This window comes from Salvelinus fontinalis, chromosome 38 (genome assembly GCF_029448725.1).
Source record: "Salvelinus fontinalis isolate EN_2023a chromosome 38, ASM2944872v1, whole genome shotgun sequence".
NCBI classification, from domain to species: domain Eukaryota; kingdom Metazoa; phylum Chordata; class Actinopteri; order Salmoniformes; family Salmonidae; genus Salvelinus; species Salvelinus fontinalis.
The window spans coordinates 17,242,668-17,262,741 of NC_074702.1; the positions used below are offsets into that span (position 1 = coordinate 17,242,668).

General features: G+C 43.1%; 2 protein-coding genes across 8 annotated transcripts in view; both read left to right on the forward strand.

Moving 5' to 3' along the window:
* Positions 1–936: 936 nt before the first annotated feature.
* Positions 937–11,495, forward strand: LOC129837710 (V-type proton ATPase subunit C 1-A). The gene is made up of 13 exons (XM_055904096.1): positions 937–1,096; positions 1,483–1,671; positions 4,696–4,763; positions 7,662–7,747; positions 8,222–8,316; positions 8,537–8,628; positions 8,822–8,920; positions 9,015–9,083; positions 9,262–9,354; positions 9,421–9,514; positions 9,730–9,827; positions 9,996–10,122; positions 10,364–11,495. Exons 2-13 carry the CDS (start codon positions 1,540–1,542, stop codon positions 10,457–10,459), a joined length of 1,149 nt encoding a protein of 382 aa, XP_055760071.1. The 5' UTR covers positions 937–1,096; positions 1,483–1,539; the 3' UTR covers positions 10,460–11,495.
* A 483-nt stretch (positions 11,496–11,978) lies between these two features.
* Positions 11,979–20,074, forward strand: part of LOC129837707 (protein spire homolog 1-like) — a 66,194-nt gene continuing 58,098 nt past the window's right edge. For 2 of the 7 annotated variants that reach the window (XM_055904086.1, XM_055904087.1), the window contains exon 1: positions 11,979–12,593. In XM_055904086.1, the coding sequence (XP_055760061.1) occupies positions 12,236–12,593 (358 nt within the window). In that variant the 5' untranslated portion in view covers positions 11,979–12,235. The remainder of the gene's footprint in view (positions 12,594–20,074) is intronic. The other 5 variants (XM_055904088.1, XM_055904089.1, XM_055904090.1 and 2 more) reach the window with 3 other exon arrangements.

Genomic DNA, 20,074 nt, shown 5'->3' on the forward strand with positions numbered 1-20,074 from the left:
TGGATGTATTAAACCATGTAACTGAGATGGGAATGTTAGAGAATGTTGACATCCATCTTTGAAATACACAAAGTTACAGCAATGACCTTCATCCATAGGTTTTTCAGAAATCTCACACTGTATGACTAACTTGTATTAGAGGCAGTTTTTGTTGAGGACACACTTAATACCTCTCCTAACATCATCATCCCCACTCAATGACCCAGACCCAGTCTGTGTGTCTGTAGCCCAAACGAGACAGTGATTACAGTGCACGTGCCCAGACATGTCCCTGTAGACTGGCCTGCGGCCAACAGTGGGCAGCCCACCCTGGTCCCTGGCCTGTTGTTTGATCTGTGGGGTTGGCTGGTCAGATGGCTCCAGCCAGACCAGGCATTGTATCCCAAACAATGCACCCCAGACCTACTGAACTATAAACATGTCCCTTTGTACGGTTTTCCTTGAATTCTGAGCAGGGAGACACCCAGAGTCAGGAAACGGCTGGACTCCTGTCCAAATTGAGAACGTCTACACCCCAAATTACAGCTGACTGGACATTTGAGATTGTCTGTGTCCTCTCTCCCCTTCCCTCTCCCTCTCTCCCCTTCCCTCTCCCTCTCTCCCCTTACCTCTCCCTCTCCCTCTCCCTCTCCCTCTCCCTCTCCCCCCTTCCCTCTCCCTCTCTAACCTTCCCTCTCCCCCTTCTCTCTCCCTCTCTCCCTCTCTCCCCTTCCCTCTCTCTCCCTCTCCAACCTGTAGCCCCACAAGAAGTACAGTACATTCTTGAGGGGATCATGCAATTCCAATTCAATGGTTAAAATTACTCATTGTAAAAGTATTTGTGTAAAAAAAAATCATCCTACTCTGTTTTGAAATGTCCATGCTGTAGTACCTCCTCCAAACCAGCTGAGGTCGTCTGTCAAATGACGTGACGCCAAAAAATTCCCCTCCCCCACGAGAGGCCTTTCTGTTCCTCATCTGATCAGCTGACTTGAATGTGATGCTGCTGGAAAGACCTCTAGGATTAGGATTTGATTGGCAATTATGAATATTAAACCATAGGAATTGTACGGTAGTAATTCATTAGTGTTCGAATAGTTTTGTCATTAGATCTCAGGTAAGAAATGGGAAAACTGTCTTTTGTTTTTTACTGTAAATCTCGATATCATGTGATACCAGCTAGCTAGCAATGGGTCATGTTTCAATCAACTGAGAATGTCACTTGCAGTACCGTTAGTGAGGTTTAACTAACGTTAGCAACTTTTGATGTAAAGCAATAGAAGACAAATATCCTTTATCTTGCATGCTAGCTAACCAGATATATCAGCAGCACGTAGATAAGACAGGTTTGGGAAGACAGATTGATTAAATAGCAGTCAATGTTGTCTTGCTATCATTTAGCTACTGATGTATCAACATGAAATAGAGAATAACGTTGGGATTGATAATACTGTGCTACAAATTAAGTCCTGTTGAACAAGTACAATTTTTATTGTCTTACAGCACCCATCTCTGTGCATTACGTTTTGAGGCTGTAGTCATCAGTGTATAGCTGTAACCATGACAGAGTTCTGGTTGATCTCAGCTCCTGGAGAGAAGACCTGCCAGCAGACATGGGACCAGATGATGGTGGCCACCACGCGTAACAACAACCTGTCCACCAACAACAAGTTCAACATCCCAGACCTCAAGGTTAGCCTGCAGTAGTAGCCATAGATAGTAGCTACTACATTACCATACTAACTTGTAGGGCTGGGCAATATATCGTGAATACCGGTACAGAGCCACATACCGGTATAGACTTTTACAACACCATCTATAACAATATTTTGACAGTGCTAAATAAATAACAAGTTACTAGTTTTCTCAGAGTTTGGTTGAGTATAAAATAATCACAATGGAGAAAGCCCAATAATAACACTTAGAATTCACTTGTTGCCATCCTACAGTCATGCACTACTCAAAAACCGACATACCATCAAAAATTAGAAAATTATTGAATGAAAATGGCCATATCGCCCAATTAACTTATACTGAACAAAAATATGAATGCAACATGTTAAGTGTTGGTCCCATGTTTCATGAGCTGAAATAAAAGTTCCCAGAAATGTTCCATATGCAAAAAAGCTTATTTCTCTCATCCCTGTTACTGAGAATTTCTCCTTTGCCAGGATTTTTTATTTTTTATTTCACCTTTATTTAACCAGGTAGGCTAGTTGAGAACAAGTTTACAACTGCGCCCTGGCATAGATAATCGATCCACCTGACAGGTGTGGCATATCAAATCGTATTTGTCACATGCGCCGAATACAACAGTGAAACGCTTACTTACAAGCCCTTAACCAACAATGCAGTTTTAAGAAAATACTTTAAAAAAAAGTAAGAGATAAGAATAACAAATAATTAAAGAGCAGCAGTAAATAACAATAGCGGGGGTATATACAAGTGTAACGGATGTGAAATGGCTAGGTAGTTAGCTGTGGTGCGCGCTAATAGCGTTTCAATTGGTTACGTCACTCGCTTTGAGACCTTGAAGTAGTGGTTCCCCTTGCTCTGCAAGGGCCGCGGCCTTTGTGGAGCGATGGTAACGACGCTTCGTGGGTGACTGTTGTTGATGTTTGCAGAGGGTCCCTGGTTTGCGCCCGTGTCGGGTCGAGGGGACGGTCTGAAGTTAAACTGTTACACAGGGGGTACCAGTGCAGAGTCAATGTGCGGGGGCACCAGTTTCGAGGTAATATGTAGGTAGAGTTATTAAAGTGACTATACATAAATAATAACAGAGAGTAGCAGCAGCATAGAAGGGGGGGGGGGGGGGCAATGCAAATAGTTTGAGTGGCCATTTGATTAGCTGTTCAGGAGTCTTATGGCTTGGGGGTAGAAGCTGTTTAAAAGTCTCTTGGACCTAGACTTGGCGCACCGGTACCGCTTGTCGTGCGGTAGCAGAGAGAACAGTCTATAACTAGTGTGGCTGGAGTCTTTGACAATTTTTAGGGTTTTCCTCTGACACCGCCTGGTATAGAGGTCCTGGATGGCAGGAAAGTTGGCCCGGTGATGTAATGGGCCGTTCGCACTACCCTCCTTAGTGCCTTGCGGTCAGAGGCCAAAGCAGTTGCCATACCAGGCAGTGATGGAACCAGTCAGGATGCTCTCGATGGTGCAGCTGTAGAACCTTTTGAGGATCTGAGGACCCATGCCCAATCTTTTCAGTCTCCTGATGGGGAACAGGTTTTGTTGTGCCCTCTTCACGACTGTCTTGGTGTGTTTGGACCATTCTAGTTTGTTGGTGATGTGGACGCCAAGGAACTTGAAGCTCTCAACCTGCTCCACTACAGCCCCGTCGATGAGAATGGGGGCGTGCTTGGTCTTTCTTTTCCTGTAGTCCACAATCATCTCCTTTGTCTTGATCACGTTGACGGAGAGGTTGTTGTCCTTTCACCACACGGTCAGGTCTCTGACCTCCTCCCTATGGGTTGTCTCATCGTTGTCGGTGATCAGGCCTACCACTGTTGTGTCATCAGCAAACTTAATGATGGTGTTGGAGTCATGCCTGGCTGTGCAGTCATGAGTGAACAGGGAGTACAGGAGGGGACTGAGAACGCACCCCTGAGGGGACCCCGTGTTGAGGATCAGCGTGGCGGATGTGTTGCTACCTACCCTTACCACCTGGGGGCAGCCCGCCAGGAAGTCCAGGATCCAGTTGCAGAGGGAGGTGTTTAATCCCAGGGTCCTTAGCTTATTGATGAGCTTTGAGGGCGCTATGGTGTTGAACGCTGAGCTGTAGTCAATGAATAGCATTCTCACATAGGTGTTCCTTTTGTCCAGGTGGGAAAGGGCAGTGTGGAGTGCAATAGAGACGCCCTCCCAGGCCCACCCATGGCTGTGCCCCTGCCCTGTCATGTGAAATACATAGATTAGGGCCTAATTTATTTATTCCAGTTGACTGATTTTCTTATATGAACTGTAACTCAGTAAAATCTTTGAAATTGTTGCATGTTGTGTTAATATTTTTGTTCATTATACTTACTAGCCCGTCTACATTCCTATAAGGAACAAGGCTTCCACGAAACACTTCCATAGTGTACTCGCAAATGAAATCATATTCCCCATATTACTTCAAAAGCAACGATAGAGAAATAAGTATTGTTCCCTCACTTCTCCCAAGAAGTGACCTGTTATAATGCTATGGGTCAAAGCTTTCTCCTTTCATTACTACAGAAGTGCCATCCATCCAAAATGATTCAATGGCCATTACATTTCAGGGAAAGTATCCAGAGTTCCTAGAGGATGGTTGATGGTTATCCTCTGTGACCCTACTGACCCCTTTGCCACTTGGGGTGCATGGCATGCGACGGAACATTTTGCTACACATGAAGGGGTCCCGACAAAAGCGCCGCCATCCAAAGCACACGGGCCCCTGAATGTCACTGCTGGGTGACTGACTCTCAGATGTCACTGAGAAAACAAAACACAGGCAGGCAGCACAACCAGACCCGCTAACCTCAGGACTCTCATCCAGTCTTTGACCTAGTTTGAGTTGGCCCTCGTTTGATCAAAGGCCCTCAAAGCAACATTTAGGCCTCTGGTATCAAACCAATGAAACCAATGCACTCACCCCACCTATAAAATGGGCTCACCCTGGGTATATGATGGTAGGGGAAATACTGTTCGAATCAAAGCTTTGACACGTTTGTCCTTTTGTCCTTTTTGCATTAACAGGTGGGGACGCTAGATGTGTTAGTTGGGCTGTCAGATGACCTGGCCAAACTGGACTCCTTTATTGAAGGGTAGGCTTTTTACTACACTGCAATTTCCCCTTTCAACATTAAGTATCACTTCAGGATTACTGTACAAAATATCAAATTCATTACTATGTATACAGCTTGTCCATTGTGAATGTGTTGTGATAGACATATTATTTTTGTCAAAGTACCTGTGATGTCTTCGGAGTCCAGTCAATTCTCTAATCCCTCCGTGGTCCTAACCTTGCTACAATAAGGAATTTCACACCAACGTGAGGCTAGCAGGCCCACAGACTAAAGTTAGCAATTTACAGTTTGGTGACACACCAGCATCTCTTTACTCAGTCATATTTATCGCTCATGACTTGTGTGCTACTGTTGGTTTGAAGTTATTTATAATCCTTGGAAAACCTTGAAGTCCAAAAATTCACACATACTAAGCAAGCCCTGCTTCCTCTGTAGACATTGACTCTCAAAAAATGTCAACATCAGCAACCCAGTTACCTCTCATAGGGCAATATCAGCCTTGTTTTGGAACTCGTCTGTAGGAAATATGAAGATGAGAAAGCCAAAGTAACACCTTTACAGACTGATTTTGGATTTTCTTAATCTGAAAGCGTTTTTAGGTGTCATTTGTCTAGACAAACAAGTCTGAGTCTTATTGACATCAAGCATGCTGTCATTGCATGGAATTTAGTTTTAGTTAAATTAAATAGTTAACTAAATATTAACTAAATAGTTTGTTAATTAATGATCAGTTAATTAACTGTTAATGATCAGTTAACCAACTCATTAATTGGTTATCAAGAAATGGTTGATAACCAATTATCCTTAGTAGGCCTACAGGTCCATTTTCCATTTAAAAGGTCTTTCATCAGTATACTGTATAATGTGCACAGTTGTTAGTCTGGTGCTGTAGGTTATATATAGATACAGTGGGGCAAAAAAGTATTTAGTCAGCCACCAATTGTGCAAGTTCTCCCACTTAAAAAGATGAGAGAGGCCTGTAATTTTCATCATAGGTACACTTCAGGTACAATCCAGAAAATCACATTGTAGGATTTTGAATGAATTTATTTGCAAATTATGGTGGAAAATAAGTATTTGGTCAATAACAAAAGTTTATCTCAATACTTTGTTATATACCCTTTGTTGTCAATGACAGAGGTCAAACGTTTTCTGTAAGTCTTCACAAGGTTTTCACACACTGTTGCTGGTATTTTGGCCCATTCCTCCATGCAGATCTCCTCTAGAGCAGTGATGTTTTGGGGCTGTTGCTGGGCAACACGGACTTTCAGCTCCCTCCAAAGATTTTCTATGGGGTTGAGATCTGGAGACTGGCTAGGCCACTCCAGGACCTTGAAATGCTTCTTACGAAGCCACTCCTTCGTTGCCCCGGCGGTGTGTTTGGGATCATTGTCATGCTGAAAGACCCAGCCACGTTTCATCTTCAATGCCCTTGCTGATGGAAGGAGGTTTTCACTCAAAATCTCACGATACATGGCCCCTTTCATTCTTTCCTTTACACGGATCAGTCGTCCTGGTCCCTTTGCAGAAAAACAGCCCCAAAGCATGATGTTTCCACCCCCATGCTTCACAGTAGGTATGGTGCTCTTTGGATGCAACTCGGCATTCTTTGTCCTCCAAACACGACGAGTTGAGTTTTTACCAAAAAGTTATATTTTTGTTTCATCTGACCATATGACATTCTCCCAATCTTCTTCTGGATCATCCAAATGCTCTCTAGCAAACTTCAGACGGGCCTGGACATGTACTGGCTTAAGCAGGGGGACACGTCTGGCACTGCAGGATTTGAGTCCCTGTCGGCGTAGTGTGTTACTGATGGTAGGCTTTGTTACTTTGGTCCCAGCTCTCTGCAGGTCATTCACTAGGTCCCCCCGTGTGGTTCTGGGATTTTTGCTCACCGTTCTTGTGATCATTTTGACCCCACGGGGTGAGATCTTGCGTGGAGCCCCAGATCGAGGGAGATTATCAGTGGTCTTGTATGTCTTCCATTTCCTAATAATTGCTCTGATTTCTTCAAACCAAGCTGCTTACCTATTGCAGATTCAGTCTTCCCAGCCTGGTGCAGGTCTACAATTTTGTTTCTGGTGTCCTTTGACAGCTCTTTGGTCTTGGCCATAGTGGAGTTTGGAGTGTGACTGTTTGAGGTTGTGGACAGGTGTCTTTTATACTGATAACAAGTTCAAACAGGTGCCATTAATACAGGTAACGAGTGGAGGACAGAGGAGCCTCTTAAAGAAGAAGTTACAGGTCTGTGAGAGCCAGAAATCTTGCTTGTTTGTAGGTGACCAAATACTTATTTTCCACCATAATTTGCAAATAAATTCATAAAAAATCCTACAATGTGATTTTCTGGATTTTCTTTTCTCATTTTGTCTGTCATAGTTGAAGTGTACCTATGATGAAAATTACAGGCCTCTCTCATCTTTTTAAGTGGGAGAACTTGCACAATTGGTGGCTGACTAAATACTTTTTTGCCCCACTGTATATAAACACTCATACCCTGACCAATTACAGTCTGCTTAGACTTTGATGTTTTGAGCAGAGTGCTATATGAAAGCATGGTATATTTAAGCAATAAGGCCCGAGGAGGTGTGGTATATAGCCAATATACCACGGCTAAGGGCTGTTCTTATACACGACGCAACACGGAGTGCCTGGATATAGCCTTTAGCCATGGTATATTGGCCATATATCACAAACACCCGAGGTGCCTTATTGCTATTATAAATTGTTTACCAATGTAATTAGAGCAGTAAAAATAACTGTTTTGTCATACCCGTGGTATACGGTCTGATATACCATGGCTGTCATCCAATCAGCATTCAGGGCTCGAACCACCAGGTTTATAATCCCATTTTGATGTGAGGGCTTGCTGACTGCAGCCTGACTGTGTGAATGTCTCCTGGCTGTTTACAGTGTGGTGAAGAAGGTGTCTCAGTACATGGCTGATGTTTTGGAGGACAGCCGAGACAAAGTCCAGGAGAACCTGCTGGCCAACGGAGGTACTTATCATCATATACAAGTTACTCATATGAAAACAATACAGGTAGTTATCACATACAAGATACTGGTATGAAAACAATGGAGGCAGTTATTATCGCAGAAATATAATTACTAGAACAGCCATTCCCATTCAAGTTAGTCATTCTATTTCTATCATTATCATCACATACAAGTTACTCATATTAAAACAATGGAGGACATTGGAGATTAGCTAGTTAGTTATCATCACATACAAAGGACTCCTGAAAAACAATGAATCCAGGAAGTGTGCTTCTGCCTCTGCTGTGCACATTGATTGACTAAGCAATTATCCTTATAAACTGTTTTTAATACTGAATACTAAGGAATTACCAGCACATTTAGAAATGGTTGATTAGAGTATCTTGCAATTACCCATAAAGCCATGCATCATAATGTAAAAACGTCATTCTAACAAGTCCTTTCCTCAATAACAATGCCTTGATTCCCTCTAGTGGATCTGGTGACCTACATCACACGGTTTCAGTGGGACATGGCCAAGTACCCCATCAAGCAGTCACTGAAGAACATCTCTGATATCATATCCAAGGCAAGTCTTTCTCCTACCCTCCTCATCTGATTCTCTTGATAATTAGCTAGACGGAGATCCTTTTTTATAACTGTCATGTAGGCATGATTTTGATAGTATATTTCAATGGTATCAATCAACTGTATTTTTACTACCTCTTGAGTAAATATGTTGTTAAACACTGTGTACACAGTTTTTACGTGGGTCGTATTCTGAGTACTTGACCTCTTCCTCTCTACAGCAAGTAAGCCAGATAGACAACGACCTGAAGGCCAGAGCGTCTGCCTACAACAACCTGAAAGGGAACCTGCAGAATCTGGAGAGGAAGAATGCGTGAGTCAAGTTTTTTGCTGGAAGACCTGACTATATTTACCCCTGTTCTAATCTATGCCTTCAGTGAGAATTATATTTGAACCAGTGTTGTTGAGGAAAAGTCTTCCAATGCATATTTGCTTTGTTCAATTGTTTCTTTCAACATTTGTTTACATTATCATTAATATATCATACAATACCATGTTGTCTGTAGGGGGAGCCTGCTGACCAGGAGTCTGGCTGACATTGTCAAGAAGGAGGACTTTGTGATTGACTCTGAGTATCTGATCACTATGCTGGTGGTTGTACCAAAGTAAGTACAACTTTTTCCCAGTTTACAACAGTGTCATATTTCAACTTTTTTTTATAATACCTGTTTGCTGTCTAACAATTCTGGATCCTTCTAGGACGAGTTATGCTGACTGGCAGAAGACCTATGAAACGTTGTCTGAAATGGTGGTACCCCGATCCACTAAGTAAGTATATAGGAGATTCAGAGCCCATGGTGAATGCATGTTAAAATAACTACTTCAGTACATAGTCTCTTCAATCCATATCTTTCATATCTCTTTTAGTATTTTCTGCTCAGGAAGTGATTTCATTGTGAGTCCATCATGCCTGTTTGACTGTGTTCTGTTTGTCCCATTATTACAGCCTGCTGTTTGAGGACCATGACAGTGGTCTGTTCAGCGTCACCCTATTCAGGAAGGCCATTGATGACTTCAGACATAAGGCCAGAGAGAACAAGTAAGACACAAATATACACACACACACACTCTTCTATGTATGTAATTCTCTTGCTGTTTCTATCAGGTACACAGTCAGGGACTTCCAGTACAACGAGCAGGAGATGAATGCGGACAAAGAGGAGATGACACGTCTCTCCACAGACAAGAAGAAGCAGTTTGTAAGTCATATGACTGGGAATATGATGCCTGACCAAGGTATATGTGACCGAAATGTTACACTATAAAGAAATGTTTCATTACAAGTACACTTAGTGTTCGGACATCCCTGCAACCATTCTGGGATGGGTTGGGTGGGTGAAACTATTGGACAGTGCTAGCTACACAGTGGGGTGGATGGAGCCTCTAACCCTAAGTGTTATTTTCCCTCTGTCAGGGGCCACTGGTGCGATGGCTGAAAGTGAACTTCAGTGAGGCCTTCATCGCATGGATTCACATCAAGGCTCTGAGGGTCTTTGTGGAGTCTGTCTTAAGGTATGACGATCACATTGTACTAACAGACGTCCAATTGTTAGATGTTTGTTGTGAGCGACAAGATGCTTGTAGTGACAAGAAGTCAACCTGAATACAAATAAAATATCTAACTGACTGCGTGCTGTGCCTGCTGTTAGTGATTTAACTGCTCTGCCCATGCTCCCACAGATATGGGCTGCCTGTGAACTTCCAGGCCATGCTGCTCCAGCCCAACAAGAAGAACATGAAGAAACTGAGGGAGGTTCTCAATGACCTATACAAACACCTGGACAGCAGCGCTGCAGCTGTCATCGATGTGAGTAATTAGACGTGATATATATACCCGTTGTGTCCAGATGAATACTTGTTCTATCTTTGTAGTAATGGGGCATTGCGATGCCAAACACATGTTGTGTATTAAAAATTCTGGTACATTAGCTAAATGAGATTTGATATCGTCTGGTTCAGCAGACCTGTTAGACAACCACATTATCCCTGTCGTGTTAATGTTATTTTCCACGTAAGCTAATGGTCTGTGTTTCTTTATTCCCTTGTAGTCTGCCATGGATATCCCTGGTCTGAACCTGAGCCAGCAGGAGTACTACCCTTATGTTTACTACAAGATAGACTGCAACCTGCTGGACTTTAAATAGATTTTCACTGTACCTGACCCCTCTGTTCTGTCTTGTCTTTATGCTGAGTACCGACTAACTTGTTTTCCCGTAAACCTTTCTCCCAGTCTTGCTGTTTTCTCTGCCCCGCTATCTCCTCTCCTCTCTAATCCTCCTCTCCTCATGTCTGGGTGATACTGTTTATCCTTGCTCTCCTCAGATGTGCATGCTCATTCCTTGTGGTTTAAAGCACTTAAAGTGACCCCCTCCATCTGTACAAACTGAGGACAAACAATGGCTTGATGTTTATTTTGTTGGTTTTGTTTACAGATTTTTTGGAAAACAGCATAATCGAAGTACACTGTATTTAAAGGCCCACTGCAGTCAAAACTGTGATTTCCTGTGTTTTATATATATTTTCACACTGAGGTTGGAACAATATTGTGGAATAAGGCCATTTTAGCCTGTTTTGGTGGGATGGAGTTTTGGCCTGACTGGTGACAAATTAATGAATAAACCAATATGAAAGTGTTCCAAACCTCTCTGCCAATAACAGCTAGTTTTCAGTTTTTCCATCTCCAATCCAAAACAGTCCTAGTCATATTCTTGCTTGAGAAATTGCTCTTGCTAAAACGCTATTTTCTGTTACTTTTTTAACATTTTAATTAAAAAAAAAATCACAGTATTTAACTGTTTCCCAGAAATTTGATGTTGCAATAAACCGGCTGCATTGGGCCTTTATGTGCTGAAACTGATAAGATCTCTAAATATCTATTTATGGTAGTTTATGCATTTTCAATCATTCCACATCTGTGTTGTGCATATTGATAGCTACATCTTTGAGTGGTACTATTCATAGATACTTGTATATGTGACCAATTTGTTCTTTTACCTGCACATCCAAGCATATCTGGTACGTGTTCATGAGATATTGGTTCACCTTGGCAACAAATAGTGTTACAAAGATGCTATATCTGTGTGTTATCTGATGTTGTGTATATTTGATGTTAAAAGAGATATATGTATGTGTAAGCATTATGTATGCTATGAATAGATAAAACAGTCAATATGAAGAAAATGGTCTGTATTTTGTCTGTGATTGGGGTTAGCGTTTGTCTGTGTTGGTAGGCTATATTGGTAGAGAAGGTTGTAAACATTACATATTGACAACATATTACATTGAATGGCCCAGCAGGAATCTTCCACGTTTACAGTTATATGTGTGTGAGAGAAAGAGAGTGAGTCATGCTTGGCCTCTGCAGAACTAAGGGCAGGGTAGATGGAGGAAGTTCCTCCATAGAGAAGTAGGAATGTACATAACCCTTAAGAAATCCCTGCCTTCAAACATTAATATGAGGAATTAAATATGAATAGAAATGTGCTCCCAAATCCATCATTGAGAAATAGTATTTGTTTGAGAGCATAACATCATTGCCAGAGTAGCCTACACATTGCCTAGATGTATTCACATACGCTGTAGTCTATCAAATTGGACAGCAGATGGCACAAAATAACAGGGAAAGTGGGAAATAAAGTCCTCTAGCTGCGGTTGTCACCTATGTATGCATTCCTCTGAAGTCGACTGAAACCTGACAGGCGTTCAGACCATGCAAACAATCCGTCATATGACTGGTACCCATACGAAAACACTGCAAGGCGGGGGAAATAATAATCATTGTCCGTGGTGGTGCTGCTGTTTCGAGGGAGAGGGAACCGCATCTCTTCCGATGTCTTCAGGCTGCCCAGATCGTTTGTTTATCTGCGGCTCCCGGTTTATTCGTGTCATCACCGGCCCTTCTCGGTACATAGAATGAAAGAATGGCCAAGCGGCGAGATGCGGACAAGGAGAGCGGAGAACTGATCGGCCCTGCTGCGGGGGTCCAGCGAGATGCGACGCCGTATCCCGGGATGGCAAAAATGGACGGAATGGAGGAAAGAGGGGGAGGTGAACTGTCTTTAGAGGAGATTTTAATGCTCTACAGCCAACCGATAAACGAAGAGCAGGCTTGGGCAGTGTGTTACCAATGCTGCATAAACCTGGCTCAGGCACGTAGGAGGAATTCTGGCCCAGCTGCCGGTGCATCAGTGGTGGATACTGCGAAGAGGATTGAGGGACCACAGGATGTGAGGATTCAGAAAGACGGAGCTGTCAAATTACAATATGAAGGCTGTGATGGTAGGTACAATAATTATGTAATGATGATGTTTGCAATGCATTCATGATTTTTTCAGTCTATTTTTTTTCATTTCACCAACACATTGGTAATATTACCTGTTCCTAGAATGAGAAAATATGTAATAATGTTTAATTTATGTATAAATTAGGTCAACAAGACAGCTGGATACCGACTGATAGATTCATATGTCATGCTTTCCAATTGTTGGCTATTGCGTTTAGTCCGCTGGCTCAGCCGTTGTTGTTTTTTCCCCTTCTCACATCACATGTTTATGTTCATCATCCACACTCCATGAATTAGCCTACTGGGATAAAATAAACAGGAGCATATTTCCATGGCACAATTTGTTGCTGCCCAGAGTGACATACAGTGCATTCGGGAAAGTATTCAGACCCCTTCACTTTTTCCACATTTAGTTACATTACAGCCTTATTCTAAAATGGATTAAATAAATACATGTCCTCATCAATCTACACATAATACCCCATAATGACAAAGTTTCACTTTACACAGGTTTTAGACATTTTTGCAAATGTATTACAAATGAAAAACAGAAATACCTTATTTACATAAGTATTCAGACCATTTGCTATGAGACTTGAAATTGAGCTCAGGATCATCCTTGAGATGTTTCTACAACTTGATTGGAGTCCACCTGTGGTAAATTCAATTGATTGGACATTATTTGGAAAGGCACACCCCTAACTATTTAAGGTCCCACAGTTGACAGTGGATGTCAGAGCAAAAAACAGGCCTGAGGTCGAAGGAATTGTCCCTAGAGCTCCGAGACAGGATTGTGTCGAGGCACAGATCTGGGGAAGGGTATCAAACCAATTTATGTAGAATTGAAGGCCCCCCAAGAACACAGTGGCCTCCATCATTCTTAAATGGAAAAAGTTTGGAACCACCAAGACTCTTTCTAGAGCTGGCCGCCTGGCCAAACTGAGAAACAGGGGGAGAAGGGCCTTGGTCAGGGAGGTGACCAAGAACCCGATGGTCACTCTGACAGGGCTCCAGAGCTCCTCTGTGGAGATGGGAGAACCTTCCAGAAGGACAACCATCTCTGCAGCACTTCAATCAGGCCTTAATGGTAGAGTGGCCAGACTGAAGCCACTCCTCAGTAAAAGGCACATGACAGCCCACTTGGAGTTTGCCAAAAGGCACCTAAAGGACTCTCAGACCATGAGAAACAAGATTGTCTGGTCTGATGAAACCAAGATTGAACTCTTTGGCCTGAATGCCAAGCATCACATCTGGAAGAAACCTGGCACCCTCCCTTACATTGAAGCATGATGGTGGCAGCATCATACTGTGGGGATGTTTTTCAGGGGCAGGGACTGGGAGACTAGTCAGGATCGAGAGAAAGATTGAGACCAGGAACCATTGTTCCTGTTCCCAAGAAAGCTAAGGTAACTGAGCTAAACGACTACCGCCCCGTAGCACTCACTTCCGTCATCATGAAGTGCTTTGAGAGACTAGTCAAGGACCATATCACCTCCACCCTACCTGACACCCTAGACCCACTCCAATTTGCTTACCGACCCAATAGGTCCACAGATGACGCAATTGCAACCACACTGCACACTGCCCTAACCCATCTGGACAAGAGGAATACCTATGTGAGAATGCTGTTTATCGACTACAGCTCAGCATTTAACACCATAGTACAATCCAAACTCGTCATCAAGCTCGAGACCCTGGGTCTCGACCCCGCCCTGTGCAACTGGGTACTGGACTTCCTGACGGGCCGCCCCCAGGTGGTGAGGGTAGGTAACAACATCTCCACCCCGCTGATCCTCAACACTGGGGCCCCACAAGGTTGCGTTCTGAGCCCTCTCCTGTACTCCCTGTTCACCCACGACTGCGTGGCCATGCACGCCTCCAACTCAATCATCAAGTTTGCGGACGACACTACAGTGGTAGGCTTGATTACCAACCACGACGAGACGGCCTACAGGGTGGAGGTGAGGGCCCTCGGAGTGTGGTGTCAGGAAAATAACCTCACACTCAACGTCAACAAAACAAAGGAGATGATTCTGGACTTCAGGAAACAGCAGAGGGATTTGGCTTGTCACCAAAAGCACTCACAATCTTCTACAGATGCACAATCGAGAGCATCCTGTCGGGCTGCATCACCGCCTGGTACGGCAACTGCTCCGCCCATAACCGTAAGGCTCTCCAGAGGGTAGTGAGGTGTGCACAACGCATCACCGGGGGAAAACTACCTGCCCTCCAGGACACCTACACCACCCGATGTCACAGGAAGGCCATAAAGATCATCAAGGACAACAACCACCCGAGTCACTGCCAGTTCACCCCACTATCATCCAGAAGGCGAGGTCAGTACAGGTGCATCAAAGCAGGGACCGAGAGACTGAAAAACAGCTTCTATCTCAAGGCCATCAGACTGTTAAACAGCCACAACTAACATTTAGTGGCTGCTGCCAACATACTGACTCAACTCCAACCACTTTAATAATGGGAATTGATGGAAATTTATGTAAAAATGTATCACTAGCCACTTTAAACAATGCCACTTAATATAATGTTTACATACCCTACATTACTCATCTCATATGTATGTGAATATACTGTACTCTATATCATCTACTGCATCTTGCCATCTTTATGTAATACATGTATCACTAGCCACTTTAAACTATGCCACTTTATGTTTATATACCCTACATTACTCATCTCATATGTATATACTGTACTCTATACCATCTACTGCATCTTGCCTATGCCGTTCTGTACCATCACTCATTCATATATCTTTATGTACATATTCTTTATCCCTTTACACTTGTGTGTATAAGGTAGTAGTTGTGGAATTGTTAGGTTAGATTACTCCTTGGTTATTACTGCATTGTTGGAACTAGAAGCACAAGCATTTCGCTACACTCGCATTACCATCTGCTAACCATGTGTATGTGACAAATAAAATTTTATTTTATTTTATTTGAAGTTGAACGGAATAAAGTACAGAGAGATCCTTGATGAAAACCTGCTCCAGAGTGCAAAGGACCTCTGACTGGGGCAAAGGTTCACCTTCCAACACGACAATGGCCCTAAGTACACAGCCAAGACAACGTAGGTGTGGCGTCAGGACAAGTCTCTGAATGTCGTTGAGTGGCCCAGCCAGAGTCCGGACTTCAACCCAATCAAACATCTCTGGAGAGACCTGAAAATAGCTGTGCAGTGACACTCTTTTATACTTTTTTTTATTTAACCTTTATTTAAATAGGCAAGCCAGTTAAGAACAAATTCTTATTTACAATGACGGCCTACCCCGGCCAAACCTGGGCCAATTGTGCACCGCCCTATTCGACTTTCAATCACAGCCGGATGTGATACAGCCTGGATTTGAACCAGGGACTGTAGTGACACCTCTTGCACTGAGATGCAGTGCCTTAGTCCGCTGCGCCACCCGGGAGCAGCTCTCCATCCAACCTGACAGAGCTTGAGAGGATCTGCAGAGAAGAATGGGAGAAAGTCCCCAAAAACAAGTGTGCCAAGCTCCCAATCACAGCCGGATGTGATACGTCATACTGTCACGACTTCCGCCAAAGTCGGCTCCTCTCCTTGTTCGGGCGGCGTTCCGCGATCGACGTCACCGGCTTTCTAGCCATCGCCGCTCCATTTTTCATATATCCATTTGTCTTGTCTTGTTTTCATACACACCTGGTTTTCATTTCCCAATCAAGCTACTTGTATTTAACCCTCTGTTTCCCATCATGTTTTGTGTGTAATTGTTTTCATATCAAGCGATGTTCTTTAGCGCCTTACTTTATTGTTCCGTTTTTTGAGCGCGTTTGTTTTGTTGTGCTCCTGGTTTGGAACTATAATAAAGTGCGCTTTATTTATCATACTCTGCTCTCCTGCACTTGACTTCACCTTCATACACACCTTGACACGTACCCAGGAAGACTCAGTTGTTTTTTTTGTATACATTTGCAAAAATTTCTAAAAACTTTGCTTTGTCATTATGGGGTAGATAAGGGGGGGAAAACAATTCAATCCATTTTAAAATAAGGCTGTAAAGTAACAAAATGTGGAAAAAGTCAATGAGTGTGTATACTTTCCGAATCCACTGTACTGTACAGTGGGTAGTGGTGTCACGTTTCTGACCTTATTTCCTTTGTTTAGTCTTTATTTAGTTGGTCAGGACGTGAGTTGGGTGGGTATTATCTATGTTGTCTGTTTCTATGTGTGGTTTTCTCGTTTGGCCTGATATGGTTCTCAATCAGATGCAGCTGTCATTCATTGTCTCTGATTGGGAACCATATTTAGGTAGCCTGTTTTCTGTTGGGGTTTGTGGGTGATTGTCTATGTGTAGTGTTTGTGTCAGCACTATTGTTATTTAGCTTCACGGTTGTCACTTTGTTGTTTTTGTAGTGTTCAGTTTCTTTCATTAAATAATGAAATAATCCTCAGATGAGGAGGACGAAGACAGCCGTGACAGGTGGTGGATGTGGCCTCTTATCAACCTTTTTTATTCATTTTTGTAGACTTTTTTTAATGGAGTGCTTTCATTGCCACAAAGACCCTCAACCAATGGTATGACTGCATGATGGCCCCAAGCCACATCATCATCATCATCATCATCATCATCATCATCATCATCATCATCATCATCATCATCATCATCATCATCATCATCATCACTGTAGTCATAAATGGACTAATGCCTTAACAGCTGGGGCCTAGCTAAACTGTTGACATTGTCTTGTGTTACACCTGATATGACACAGCAAAAATGTGTGTAGTCCGGGTGTGCCTTTGAAACGGCTTGACTACCCATTCTCCTTGCTCCGGCCAAACGCTACGCCACACCCACGGGCATTAGTTTCTTCTCCGCAATGAGTCTGGATCTGAGTCCCCGACCCGTCAACTAGCCTCTGTCGAGACCCCAACAACAGGAAGTTCCGGTTTTCAGGGGAAACGGAAAGAGAGGCTGTGCCGTTAACAATGCAACATCATCTTAACTCCTCCTCCACATGTACTGGATTGGTTGAACAGTGCAGAAAATAACCTCCCTGACCAGTTTTTTATTCTTCTTCTCGTCAAGTCCAGTATGTAAGGGATCTCGTTTCAGGTGTTAATTTTACGCCTGCTACATGCGAATGCGAACACATTCGGGGCCGTCTGATTGGTCCAGAACCAATGGATTGGGCCAAAGCCAGAACAAACATGGGTAAAATGGTGGCTTGAAAATTTGTCATTGGCTTTCATACTCTGATAGGGCAGCGGGTAGCCTAGCGGATAAGACCGTTGGGCCAGTAATCGAAAGGCTGACTAGCTGAAAAATATGTTGACATGCCCTTGAGCAAGGCACGTAACTCTAATTGCTCCTGTAAGTCGCTCTGGATAAGAGCGTCTGCTAAATGACTAAAATGTCAAATGTAATTGGTTAAAGATGATCCAATCGCTGATGACTTTGTTTTGTACAACGCCCCTCGTCACCACAAACAATTTCAACGATGACAGTCTCAGACTAAAGTATGTAGCGAACAACAGAGCAAAAGTCATCAGGCTACCTGTGAAAGTGACTTGGAATTACAAGTAATGTGTCTTGCCTTGCATGTGGAGAGTTCTTGTCGGTCTTCCTCCTCGCTAGTATCCTGTAATCAGATTCCCAGATACAGACTCTATTTCACCCGGAATATGTCTTTATTTACCCATGGTGTCACAGGGAAGCTGTACCCTAGCTCTTACTCAGTTACACACCTTGAGTCAATGTGTGCTGAGTCAATTTGATGGCTTATTGGCTTTGGACTCAATGTACTCCATGCTTAATCAGCTTTTTTACATTTACATTTTAGTCATTTAGCAGACACTCTTATCCAGAGTCTTACAGTACAGTGTGTGCCTACATTTTCATACTTTTTCCTACTGGTCCCCGGTGGGAATGAAAACCCACAACCCTGGCGTTGATAGCACCACCCTCTACCAGCTGAGACACACGGGACCTTTTAGGCATTAATGAACTGACTGTGCATAGTAAGGGTGGAATTTGTGGTCTACTGCATTTTATTTGACGTGCCTGGCAATGTATTCTTAACTTAGTAATAGTAATTGGGGATGGGAGGTTTTGCATGGTTTCCTACTAGTCTGAGGATGGCTACTCTACAGGCAATGCTGTTATTAAATGTGGTATCATTACGTGTGTTATTACACTTTATTCATCTGTGATTATTACATTAATATGACTAGAGCTAATCATCTGTTGAGTTAATGTAGATAGGCTAACTTTATTCTTGCGCCACCTTTCTTTTTGTAGCCTTAAATCCATTGTAATGTCTTTTTACACTGATTTGTTACATCATATCCATATTTGATGGATTCTCAGAAGGCCTGACCACTCTGATGTCTGGTTAACTGGGCTAAAGTTCAAGGGGTCTCCCCCAAGGCATATCAGCCATCCCAGCTGTGTTCAGAGAGACAGACATACAGAAAGAAAAACTGAGAGAGCATTCTTCCAACCAATTTGTCACTGACCCACCAACCCTGTCCCTACTCTCAAAATGTAGCTACTCTTATTCAATTTCCCAAGTTTCGTGATCTTACCCAGATTGATAGCATTTATCATAATGTTTACTGTGTCCTCGCTGTTGTTTAGATTGTCACGCCGTAGCTCTGTGATGAGAGAGAGAGAGAGAGAGAGAGAGAGAGAGAGAGAGAGAGAGGGAGGGGGAGAGAGAGAGGGAGGGAGAGAGAGAGAGAGAGAGAGAGAGAGAGAGAGAGAGAGAGAGCGGACGCGCGGTGGAAAGGTAAAGTGATTTCCTCCTCTCTCTGTGTGTGTCTGAGGCCTTGTACTGATCATCTTCCAGGTCTCTGTTACAGATTTTCTTCCCTCATTGATGAAGCCAGTTTGTGTGAGAATATCAGGATTTGTCCGTTGTCTGTTTCCTGCATGGCAGTAACAAAAGCAAGTTGTTTTGTCTTACTTTGAGTGTCAAAATAAGCCTGGTTCCTCTAGGTTTCTTCCTAGGTTCCTGCCTTTCTAGGGAGTTTTTCCTAGCCACTGTGCTTCTTTCTGCATCTGCATTGCTTCCTCTTTGGGGTTTTAGGCTGGGTATCTGTATAGCACTTTGTGGCAACTGCTGATGTAAAACGGGCTTTATAAAATAAATTGGATTTGAAAATAAGGACCATTGGTTTAGTCACAGATTCAAGGACATTGGTTGTGAGTAGGTCTGTTGGTCTGTTGACGTCCTGAAATATTAGACTTCCATCTTGTTTTTTCTCATCAATGAATGGGGCAGTCACAAGCAAATGATTTGAACATGTTGTTTTGCAGGATGTTACAATAGAGCTTGTCATTGTGTATGTGGAGAGGGTCATAAAAAATAATCTGCTTGGTCACGTTATTGAAGTTAATAAACATTTCATGACGATGACATGTTGGCTTGGAGGAACATTTAGGCCTAACTCAGAGGCTTCTTGAATGAAGTGTATTGATTCATTTTAGCTGTGT

Bases quoted from the DNA above. Each gene is read 5' to 3' on its own strand.
- LOC129837710 (XM_055904096.1), top strand. From the start codon at position 1,540: ATGACAGAGTTCTGGTTGATCTCAGCTCCTGGAGAGAAGACCTGCCAG. The intron at 1,672-4,695 runs GTTAGCCTGCAG...TTGCATTAACAG, and splicing joins TCAACATCCCAGACCTCAAG to GTGGGGACGCTAGATGTGTT. The intron at 9,355-9,420 runs GTAAGACACAAA...TGTTTCTATCAG, and splicing joins CATAAGGCCAGAGAGAACAA to GTACACAGTCAGGGACTTCC.